General features: G+C 39.5%; 1 protein-coding gene across 1 annotated transcript in view; it reads left to right on the top strand.

The window, feature by feature from the left end:
* Positions 1-12,113, top strand: part of Kiaa1109 (KIAA1109 ortholog) — a 182,077-nt gene that overhangs the window by 165,169 nt on the left and 4,795 nt on the right. Inside the window, exons 75-83 of the mRNA XM_032898488.1 lie at positions 1,284-1,421; positions 1,984-2,244; positions 3,031-3,181; positions 3,690-3,847; positions 3,950-4,142; positions 4,360-4,577; positions 7,963-8,214; positions 9,654-9,857; positions 11,726-11,920. Of these exons, the coding sequence (XP_032754379.1) occupies positions 1,284-1,421; positions 1,984-2,244; positions 3,031-3,181; positions 3,690-3,847; positions 3,950-4,142; positions 4,360-4,577; positions 7,963-8,214; positions 9,654-9,857; positions 11,726-11,920 (1,770 nt within the window). The remainder of the gene's footprint in view (positions 1-1,283; positions 1,422-1,983; positions 2,245-3,030; positions 3,182-3,689; positions 3,848-3,949; positions 4,143-4,359; positions 4,578-7,962; positions 8,215-9,653; positions 9,858-11,725; positions 11,921-12,113) is intronic.

The raw sequence follows: 12,113 nt of genomic DNA, 5'->3' as shown, positions 1-12,113 counted from the left end.
ACACTAGCAATGGGATGAGTAGCCTTAATAAAAGTTCTGTGTTGTATTAGTAGGTCGTGGGCCAGCCATGTGTTCTCTTTGCATTGTAACTTGAATACTTAAAATTAAGTGAATATAACCATCTTGGGAACTGAGTGAGAATGCTTACAACAATCAGTCTCACTAAGACAGTGTGTTCCCTTAAGCTGATAACCATTTAGCAAACATCTTAAGCCTGTGTTTTATAGCAAACTTTTGCCAGGCACTATGCCAGGCTATGAGTATGAACAGATGTGAGCAATGCAAGGTCTCACATGTGGACAAAATTAATAATAACATGTTCATTTCAGAAAAATATCCTTGAAAATAGCAACATGATATTTTGTATTTGGACTCATAGAGGTCTCAAAAAAGCAATGTGTTTGGAGCATTCTTTGGCTGCCGTGGCTGAAACATGAGGTTTAACCAAACACTTTATTGTACAAATGATGGGACAAGAGAGAGAAGTCCTGACTAATGGTATAGATGATGAACTAGACCAGCAGCAGATAATGGACTCGGATTGAACTGAGGATCAGATATTTATTCCTCAGGTGGTGAGAAGCCATTAGTGGTCTTTAAAGAATTGGGATGATGCTTCAGATTGGTGTTTTAGAAAGAAAGTTGGTAGTAACACAAAAAATAGGAGGGAAAAGATGCTTGAGATGTTGTTCAATGACTATAGCCCTGCCAGTGCATCAGCTGGTCACCAGGCCTGGCTGTTGAGGCTCAGGCACTGTGTCCTCCACGTCACTGGCGTGCTAATCTGAAGAAGTTGTGGAAGAGGAACAGAAGAGCAAAGGTCAGAAAGGAAAGGACGCCAAGATGCCCTGGAGAGAATGGCCATAGGGGGCTTTTCTTGTGCCAGTTTCTGCCCTGAACAAGAGAGGAAATAAGCACTCCCTCTGCAGTCCCCTTGTGCACGTTCACATCCCAGCTCACAGTCTTGGCCTGTTCTCCATATCTGAGGGGAGTTACACTAAAAGTCTGCTTCATACCTAATCTCTAGAACCTCTCGTGACAGAACAATAATAGAGCCCTAACTGGCCATCTCCCAAAGAAAGGACACGGAGCTAATGATCTTACAGTGCACTATTTCTCTTGAATTTGAAGACAGATAAGATCACTTGTTAAATGCAATGTATCTTGGTATTTATGGTTTAGAACAGCAGGTATAGTCTGCTCTATAATACCATGACAGATAACTAGAGTGTTAAAAGTTTTAGGAGTCTGTTCTAAGCTCTAATACACTATTTCTGCATCAGCTGTTTGTGACATAGGGTCTGCTTCATTTAAGTATGATATGCGCCGACTCAGTGAGATCCTGGCATTTCCAAGAGCCTGGTATAGGAGAAGTATTGCAAGGCGCCTGTTCCTTGGAGACCAAACTGTAAATTTGCCAAGTAAGTGCGTTATGTAACCATAATTAGATTTCTTTTCATCTGGGTTAAAGAAAACAAGATCCATGATTAATAACCCAAATTTTGACTTAGTTTGTAAGCTATACCATGTAATTCATTCATTTGTTCAAAAGAATGTCTATTGAGTCTCTATAATGGCAAGCAGTGAGCATACCAAACAGACAATACCTTACCCTCTTGAAGATTACCTCCTAACATTTTATTCTGCAGTAATTTACTCTGTAATCCTTGTAAATTTGGAAGTTCAAGTATATGTTTATTTAAATAGTTAAAGCATGGACAATGAAAATATCACAGACATTCTACCAGTTTTGCCTTCCTCTCTTTCGTGATCTTAGATCTTGTTATAGATGTTGCTGTTGTTCTCTCTCTCCTGTACTGCACTTTCTGCCAGAGCTGAATAAAACACTGGATTGTTCTTTGCAAACACTGCCGTCTGTGGAAGGGACAAGCAGTGTAGTTAGAAATAGTGTCGGGTTAAAGAACGTCTATCACTTAATGTTCTTATCTGTGACTTTTACTTTGTCTTCTCCTGTTGTTCTAGCATCTGGTCCAGGGACTCCTGATTCCATTGAAGGAGTGAGCCAGCACCTTTCTCCTGAGTCATCAAGGAAAGCATACTGCAGGACCTGGGATCAGCCAAGCCAGTCAGCCTCCTTCACCCATATGCCTCAGTCACCCAATGTGTTCAATGAGCACATGACCAATAATACCATGTCACCAGGGACAGCAGCAGCACAGAGCCTCAAGTCCCCAGCTTCCATAAGATCAAGGAGTGTTTCAGACTCCTCAGTTCCTCGAAGAGGTAACTTTTGTTGCCAGTATACCTCCAGTGTTCTAAGATAAAAATCTTAATAACTCTCAGATTTCTGCCCCACCTACTGGAGATGGATTCTTGAGGAAAAGAAAACAATAAGTACCAAACACTTCCAAGTACTGCCTACAGAAGAGTTCTGTGGCTGTCTAGCTCTCAGGGAGAGGGAGTGAGGAGTTGCCATATTGTCAAGGTACTCTGTAAGGACAGCTGCTTTTATAAACATTCCAACAATGTTGTGAATGTGCCAAAAGATGGTTCAACATTGAAGAAATGAAGTCTTTCTATTGATTCAATTGTTCCTTTGTTTAGTCAGTAGTTTTTCAACTCTTGCATGCTGGTGTTGTCCTGTGCTAATGCCTGAGTATATCAGAATGAATGATAGAATTCTTGGCACAACTAAGACCAAACAAAGTATAATGAGCAAAGTCAGTGCTTGATTTGCTCACTGAGTTCGTTAGATGAGTGCCAGCTGCCCAGACAATGACTGCATTAATGAATGGCTCCTGCCTTTGAGGCTTCCAATTGACTGAAACACTTTGGCTTTTGGCTTTTATGAAGAAAGTCCTAGCGTGATGGATTATCTGTGCAGCCGTATCTCATGCACACCAGAGCTCCCTCATCTCACCTGTTTTGGAAGCAGTGTGACTACTAGTAAACATCTGGTCTAGTACAACAATATCATGTCTCCCTTTTAGATTATAGAAACTGGTAGGTTTTACTTTGTAATAAACTTTGATATGAATAAATGTGCACTTGGTTTTTTTCTGCCTTTAGATTCAATTTCAAAAACATCAACTCCTGTTAACAAATCAAACAAAGCAGCAAGCCAGCAAGGGACTCCGTGGGAGACACTCGTTGTGTTCGCTATCAACCTGAAACAACTAAATGTCCAAATGAATATGAGTAATGTCATGGGAAATACAACGTAAGCTATTCAGAGGAAATATATCTGTCTAGTTGTGTGTTAAGTGTCCCTTACAGTGTTGTAAAGCACTTCAAACCCTTTAAAATGTAGAAATCTTTTGAGACAGTAAATAGGTGAAAAGTGGTAAACTTTAGTCTGAGAATGGTTTGTCAGGACACTATAATACAAACAGCGCAAAACACATTCCCAAAGGAGAGTGATAGGGAACTAGAATACTTTTGTAGCTATGAAGCTTTATTAATTTTAATATTCACACATCGACCACATAGGGTTTAATTCAAATGTGTGTTGAGCTGGGTGCGGCGGGTATATGCCAATCTTCCCAGCACTCAGGAGGTAGGGTCATTTCAGTTCCAGTTTCAGCTTCAACAACACAGTGAGAGCCTGACTCAGCGAAAGGAAGTATTTTGTTGTAAAATGGATCTTCTGTGTATCATCTGATGTTGCCACTAGTTTTAATTCAGAACATTACCAGCCACTTATCTAACAATCTTTTCCTTCTTTTCAGTTGGACAACTAGTGGTTTGAAAAGCCAAGGCCGACTTTCTGTAGGAAGTAACCGTGACCGAGAGATCAGCATGTCTGTCGGTCTGGGAAGGTCACAGTTAGACTCCAAAGGAGGAGTAGTTGGTGGGACCATTGATGTCAATGCTTTGGAGATGGTCGGTATGTTGGAATTTCACCACAAGGAAAAAAGTTTTAGAAGTTGAACTTGGTAAGTTTTTCCATGAATATTTCTATGGAACATAATTATTGTTTATATTTTAGCTCATATTTCTGAACATCCAAATCAGCAACCAAACCACAAAATACAAATTACTATGGGTTCTACTGAATCTCGGGTTGACTACATGGGCTCAAGCATCCTCATGGGTATCTTCAGTAACGCTGACCTTAAGCTTCAGGATGAATGGAAAGTAAACTTCTATAACGCCCTGGATTCAAGCATGACCGATAAAAGGTATGCATTAGTATGTCCCCTTCTGAAAACTTTATGTGACTGCCGTTAGCATTTCTGAGCATTCAGGAGCAGGAGAAGTAGTTCATTTTTTCTACAGACTGATTTTTATATTATACAACTAATACAAATGAAAAGGCTGGGCAGGAGAGGTTAATTATTTTTGCATTATTTCTATCATCTCTGAAATTTATGATACAAATTCTATTTCATGCTTTAGTGAGATTTTTGTGCATGGAGATTTGAAGTGGGATATTTTTCAAGTAATGATATCAAGATCAACTACACCAGACTTGATAAAGATAGGAATGAAGCTCCAGGAGTTTTTCACGCAGCAGTTTGACACTAGTAAACGAGCTCTGTCGACCTGGGGACCTGTTCCTTACCTGCCACCCAAGACAATGACTAACAACCTGGAGAAGAATTCACAAGAACAATGTAAGAATGGGAATTCCACACTGATATATTTTTATCTTCCCTGTATGTTATATTCTTAAGTAACACATTTATATCCTGTATGTAGAAAGAATCCTGTGGGCTCTTCATCCCATCCCTCAGCAGAGTACTGACTGGGCTCCTAGGAATGGTGCCAGCTGCCTTTGGGAAGGAATTGCTTTTCCCTTCACCACAGCTTAGGTGCAGCATGCCTACTCTGTGGCGATGTTAGATGCTGATTCGTGGCATGGCTGAGGATGTAAAATAACTGAGTCTGTTGATTAACCCAGATATTAGGCAGGTTATTGTCTTTCACTCAGTAATTAAGAAATTAGCTTTTAGTTATTAAGCAACAACTACATGCTTTGGTACTTCTCTAGGCACAAGAGTTGCAAGATTCGACCATCCCTAACTCATGGGCTTTACATTCAAATAGGAGCTGGAGACGATAATTGAATATATGAAAGCCATGGTTTCAGGTAGAAGTGCTTATTTTTTAAAAAAAAACAAGGCATGGGAAGGATACAGAGAAGGTTAAAGTGGAATAATGGCTATTTCAGAACAGATGACTAGGGAAGCCTTGTCTGACGCGGCATGTTAGTAGATCTGAGTGAGTGGATGAGAAACCTGAGGTAGCATGCTGGGAAAGTTCTGAGCAGAGGGCTGTGGAAGTCTGAAGCTCCTGTTGTTCCTCATAGAGTTGGCTATTTGAGAGTCATTGCTGGACCTTGTTGTGGTTTGCCTTGAAGTTATCTGTATTTTGATGTTAATTCCACTGCCCCAAGGACAGCTGCCTAGTCACATACTCAGGACTCAGGTGACTTCACCAGAACCTTCTCCCCATTGAATTTGTAAAGTACAGGTGATGGGCAGGTACAGGATAGAAGGAGGCCTGTCATTGGAGGAGAAGGAAGGATGGGTGGGAGAGAAGTTTGAAGGAAGAGGAGGAGACTGGGACAGAAAGGATAAAGAGACAGGAGGGAGAGGGAGAAGCCATGGCAGGTGACGATTCTGCTCTGTGTATTTACACGTTATTAATGTTCTCAAGGGATGGATGGTACCAGGCTTTGTATGTTTAGGTGGGCAGTTATATCTTACCAACTTCGTCAAAGATTATTGTGTTGTGTCCTTTTGTGTGATGGTTTGAGTGTAGGAAAGGTGTGCGGTGGCTGTTCTGGGCCGCCGCTGAGTTGGGATGTGTGTTTCTGACAAGATATCTAGCAGATGTCTTGGGGCACTGCAGTGCTGGACCTAGCAGGGTAAAGGCAATCTTTTTTTTTTTATTTTTACTAAAACAGGACCTAATTTTTATCATAGAAATAATGCATATCTCTAATCTTAACTACTTGGGAAGCTGAGGCAGGAGACTACAGATCAAGTTCAGAGGCAATTTGGGCAACTTAGTATAAGACCCTGTCTCAAAAAAGAAGTGGTCACAATGATCTGGGGGTGTAATTCAGGGGTAGGGCCCTTGCCTGACATGTTCTCAATGGATGCGGGGATTTGAGGGAAATGAGGGGCATTAAAATAACCTCTGAACGGAGCAGAATGATCAGTAAGAACAATATTGGTTAACAGGTGCAGGACAAAAATAAGGTTTTTATATGATGAGTATTGTAGAGTTTTTAAGATAGTTGGTATCTTTTGGTTTACCTTGTCTTAAAGTACTCCTTTGTAAATAATCACCATGGCTACTGTGGGGAGAACAGACCATTCAGGCACTTAGGAATGGACACAGGGAGGACACTGTGGAACTGCAGACAGGTGATGGTACCTTTAACCAGGATGACAGTGGCAAATGTGATCAGTAGTCAGCAGGAGGAGGACAACTCAGCGGCTCTCGGTTGATTGGTTGCTTGGTTTATGGTTGGGTGGTTTGTTTGTTTGACACGGGGCTTCTCTACATGGCCCTAGCTGTCCTGGAACTAATTATGTAGACCAGGCTGACCTCCTAAGTACTGGGATTGAGGCGTGCACCACTATGCCTGAGATAACTTCTTAATTAGTTTTTATCATAGAAATAATGCATACACATTAAAAGCAAGCTAGAAAATGTAAACAAAAGTGAAGGGTCATATTCCTGCCTCAGAATCATCACTGTGAAGCAGCTCAGAGCGTAAACATTCTACTTGTTCCCTACATATTTATACACTTGTTTGTTTGTTTGTTTGTTTGTTTGTTTTACTTTGCTTTGTTTTTCGAGTCAGGGTTTCTCTGTGCAGCCCTGGCCTTCCTGGAATGTTGTTTTATCAAAGTATCACCAACCGGTTTTTACACTCCAGCGTCCTACTGTGCCAGTTCTTTATCTCTGCCTTTAAGGCACTATTCCAACTCCATGACCAACCCACAAGTTCCAACTAGTTTGTCCTACCCGTGTTTAAAGTTTAAATCCAGTTGTTGCCTATCTTTACTCTCCTTCACTTTGGCATCGTCCCTTTTTGTCTGACTATAGCTATTAAATAGATATGGCCAGTTCTCTGCAGGAAACCATACTCTCAGTGACTTGCTTGTGGTGTCATGTCTTAGTCCTCTACTCCTTTATGTTCTTTATAAGCACTGCTGTGAGCAAGCATGTGTAAATTGTGGTACTGCACAAAGTGTATGGCTTACTTTATTTTAAAACGTCCTTGTTAAGACCAGTTAAATACAATGAATAATCTTTGGTAGTGCTGATTAAAAAAAAAAAAGGTAAACAGCAAAAAAGGACATTACTGGAATAAATGAAAAAAATCTCAATCTGAATTCCTTGATTGATTGATTGGCCCTTTTCAAACATTAATGTGCATGTATAATACCTGGAAATCTATATTTTGAAGTGCTAAGGAATGAAGTCAGGACTTTCCACATGTCATGCAAATGCTCTATCACTGAGCTGTGCTCAACCCAGGACATTCTTTTGAAGAGCAGATCTGATGCAGGAGATAGTGAGTAGACTTAAGAATCGGAGTTCTAACTGGCTCCTAGAGTGGTGCTGATAGTGCTAGTCATCTGACCTTGCTTTAAGTAGAAAGCATGTGGGAAAGAAAGAAACAGAAAACCCTCATTTTTGTTTTTTTAACCTGTGAAAAGTTGATAGACATAACTGACAATGCCTTGTTTCTTGTTATGTAGAATTTCTGTGAAATACCATTCAGGCTCTTTGTAAGTCAGTCAGCATTGTAGATATCGCAGTTGTGAGAGGTGTGAGTATTTGAGAGTCCATACTTTCCCAAGCCCTGTCCATCCCTAGGCATCACCTTTTCCCACTGTCTCTAACAGTTGCTTAGCGCCCCCAGACACACGTCACACATCACACGTGACTGTAGAACAGACTCACCTCTGCCTTTACCCTGCTCAGGACACTAGAGACCATTTCAAGACTGACAGATGTCTCTTGGTTTTCTTGTAGTGCTTGATGCTGCACACCATCGACACTGGCCTGGCGTGTTGAAGGTGGTGTCTGGATGCCACATCTCCTTATTTCAGGTTCCATTACCAGAAGATGGGATGCAGTTTGGAGGATCCATGAGCTTGCATGGAAATCACATGACCCTGGCTTGTTTTCATGGTCCAAATTTTCGTTCAAAGTCCTGGGCCCTTTTTCATTTAGAAGAACCAAACATTGCCTTTTGGACTGAAGCTCAGAAAATCTGGGAAGATGGTAACCTGACATTTCCAGCTTTTATTCTTTGTATCTCTGACATGATCATAAATGGCTTAAGTCATTTTTCTTTCTTTGATATTTTGTTGGTTTTTGAGGAGTGTGTGTGTGTGTGTGTGTGTGTGTGTGTGTGTCTCTGTCTCTCTGTCTATCTATGTGTATGGCATAAGTGTGTCTGGGTATGATGTGTGTATGTTTGTGTATGGTGTTTATGTGGTTTTGTATGCTGTATGTATATGTATGTCTGTGAGTAAAGGCATGTGCATGCCACAGTGTGCATTGTGGAAGTTAGAGGGCAATCTGGGGCTAGCCGACTCGTGCTGCCAGGGATTCTCCTGTGTCCACCTTACATCTCACTATATGAGTCCTGGGATTAGAAACACATAAATCTGTTTCCAGCTTTACATTGGTTCTAGGGATTGAAGCTTGGGATCTCATACTTGCACAACAAATGCTTTATACACTAACCCATCCCTGACCTCCTTTGTACTTTTGAGTGTTTGCAATAGTTTGTTTTGGAAGGGTTCGTTTGTGCTATACCACAGATGTAATTTGAGAAGTTGGTCCTCAGCTTCCGTCATGTAGATTTTAGGGGTTAAATTCGGTTGTTAGGCTTGGTAGCAAGTGCCTTTATCCCCTGAGTCATCTCACTGGCTGCTTCTGACTTATTTTATTGGAGAAATCGATCTCTATTTGTTATCCTATACCTAAAAGATCAGGGAGTTCACTGTTAGTGAATCAGCATTTGTAAAGTATAGACTTGTTAAGGAAACATCTAAACATACTTCTAAACTTGCCCTCTTACTCCATACTACTTAAATTTAGTGCTGCTGTAACTGGCCTTAGCATGTTATCTAGAAATATTCCTTGTAAAAACATGAGGACAGTGATGGCGTGACAAGATTCTCTGTCAGACAAAACTGCGTTATAAAACATAAAGATAGTAATAGAACCCTGGATACCTCCAGAAATCTTTGGGCAACACAAATTCGCCCTGGTGGGTTTTTTGAAAAAGATACCAAAACATACACAAAATTCTCAAAGAACTAATAAAAATCTAAAAAAAAAAAAAAAAAAAAAGTAGTTCCTTTGAGCAGTTTCCTATTCAGTGTTTCAGCGTTTTTCCTTGTGTTTTGCTTTGTAACAGTGTCTTACTCATTAGCCCAGGTTATCCTGTAACTCACAATCCCCTACCTCTGCTTCTACAGCCGTATACAGATGTACACCACTGACTGACCCACTCCAAGGTTTCTTAACAAGATGTTAACATGTTCTTCATCTCACTGAGATAAATCCAGTTAACTCTGTGTGGGCTTCCTCACTTACTTAGCCTTTCCTACTCTATGTATAGCTTAACTACATCTGATACTCTGATGCCACAGTTATTTTCTTAGCTATAAAGACAGTTTATTACTTGTGATGTTTTTCTTGCATTGTAGGCTCTAGCGATCACTCTACATACATTGTTCAAACCTTGGATTTTCATCTGGGTCATAATACCATGGTTACCAAACCATGTGGTGCTCTGGAAAGCCCAATGGCAACAATAACCAAGATAACAAGGCGTCGCCACGAAAACCCACCCCATGGAGTAGCGAGTGTAAAAGAATGGTTCAACTATGTCACTGCCACAAGGAATGAAGGTGAAGAAAGATTTAGCCTGTGTTGGGCCTATTTTGTTTCTTGTTTTATTTTGAGCTCTGTCAGCTGTTCAGAAATCAAGTAGAGGTCAAGTTTTCATGTCTTGATACAGTTTCCATTTTATTTCTGTTGCTACACAAAGTAGTTATTTAATGCAAGAAACAAACACCTACAATATTTTACAGATTCAAATTCTAGAAATAACTGAAACCATCCTAAATAAATTGGTTTTAAATAAATAAAATTAAATTTGTTAATTTTGTACTATTTGGTAAATATTTTAGAATTATTGGAAGAAATATTTTGTAGTTATTCTAAAAATTAGACATTTGGGAAATGTAGAATATGGCTAACTAACAAAATGCCAAAAATGAAAATTATACTTACCTGGAATAAAATTTCAATAATATTACCCCTATCGATTCATAATGTAAAGAAAATACTTCTGGTGAATTCCTCATCTACTACACCACTTCTCTGGTCTAACCAGGATAACAAGGCATCACCACAAAAACCTGCCCATGGCGTAGTGAGTGTAAAAGATGTTCAACTATGTCACTGCCAGATTGTGCTGTAAATAATTATAGTATTTTGTCAGGTCGCTCCTATATGATTGTTTTCAGTTTGCATATGTAACATTGTTTTTATCAATCATCTGGTATTTGCCAAAGCTGATTAGATCATGTTACGATTTGAATGATTTACTTAAAAATGATCTTTCTAAATAAAAAAAAATTACTTGTCCCTTGTAATTTTAGATTATCTTTCAGGAATAGGCATACATTCTGGATGGGTAAAAAAGAGAAAATTAGACTATGGCCTATTTTGACTTTTATACACTTGGAATATGGTGTTGTTGAGGTTTTTATGTTGTTGGGGTATTTTTTAAGATTTTTTTTTTAGCTAGGATGTTCCAGGAAGCTGTTTATGTATCTATAGCAGTAATCTTCACAGCAATAGAGTAGTTAATGCTCCAAAAAATAAGATTTCTACATAATTTCAAGGGTCAGGATAATATTTAGTGTTCAATCTATATAGACCATTCAGTTTGATAAAATTCAATTTAGACATGATTGAAATTGACAGTTCTAGACATATTAAAACTAGAGAAACCAAAACTCACAGGTATTGAGTTTATCCAAAATTCACATTACAAAGCTTTGGGTTTGACAACAGTAAAGTATACATGGACATTTCTTCTTTAGAATATCATTATTTACAACTTGTAGAGTGATTAGCATTTGATATAGTATCTTTAAAGCCACACTTTGTACAATTTAGCTAAATCTATTACTCTGAGGCTTCATTTATTTGCCTATGTCTAAATACAGTTTATCACTTTTAGAGACATACTTTTTTTTGTCACTAGGCTCTAGTGATTGTAAATTATTTATTCCAGCCATCCCATATAAAATCACAAAAGCCTGGTATTTTCACTTACAAGCTGTAAGCCTAGATTGAGCAGTCCCTGAGCTATTCTAACTTACATCTGAGCCATACACCCCTAGTTACTTACTGTTTGAGTCTCGCCAGGGCTGCTTTTGCTCCATCAGTCTGTCCTCAGGGTGCGTTTCTCCTGGTCATGCACTCAGGTTTCAGGTCCTGCCTTTCTCTCTCTCTTGCCCAATTACCACCGACTGTAGCCTTTTATTCACCAATAGCTTTAAATTGGGAAGCAAAATTTACATGACAAAGGCTGGTGTCCATGAGAATTCACTTGTCTGTCGGCAACCAGATCTTGGGGTTCAGAATTTAAAGTTTGTATAGATAGCAACAGATGAACCCCCAACAAGTGACCATCCTCAACACATTGTGCAATGTGGTGACAGTGCCCCTTGGTTAACATAACCCTTTCTGTTTTTGGATGTAGAGCTAAACTTACTTCGTAATGTTGATGCTAATAACTCGGAGAACAGTACTACTGTGAAGAATTCTAGTTTGTTGAGTGGGTTCCGAGGAGGTTCTAGCTACAACCATGAAACAGAGACCATCTTTGCATTACCCAGGATGCAGCTAGAATTTAAATCAATTCATGTTCAAGAACCCCAGGAGCCTTCATTACAAGGTATGTGGGAATATCCTTAGTCTTGACAGTTACTAAGAAAAGTCTAAAGAAGCTTCATACTACCCTTACCCTCCTGCTGCAGGCCATTTCGGTATGTTAATTTAATAGAAGTGGGGATGTAAGTCAAATTGATGTTTTTACTAGATATATGTGGACTATGGTGAATTTATTTAGCCTAGTTGTGCCTTTTCTC

Source organism: Rattus rattus, chromosome 3 (assembly GCF_011064425.1).
Source record: "Rattus rattus isolate New Zealand chromosome 3, Rrattus_CSIRO_v1, whole genome shotgun sequence".
Classification (NCBI taxonomy): Eukaryota; Metazoa; Chordata; class Mammalia; order Rodentia; family Muridae; genus Rattus; species Rattus rattus.
Note: the sequence above shows the minus strand (reverse complement) of the source record. Positions and strands in the feature narration are given on the sequence as shown.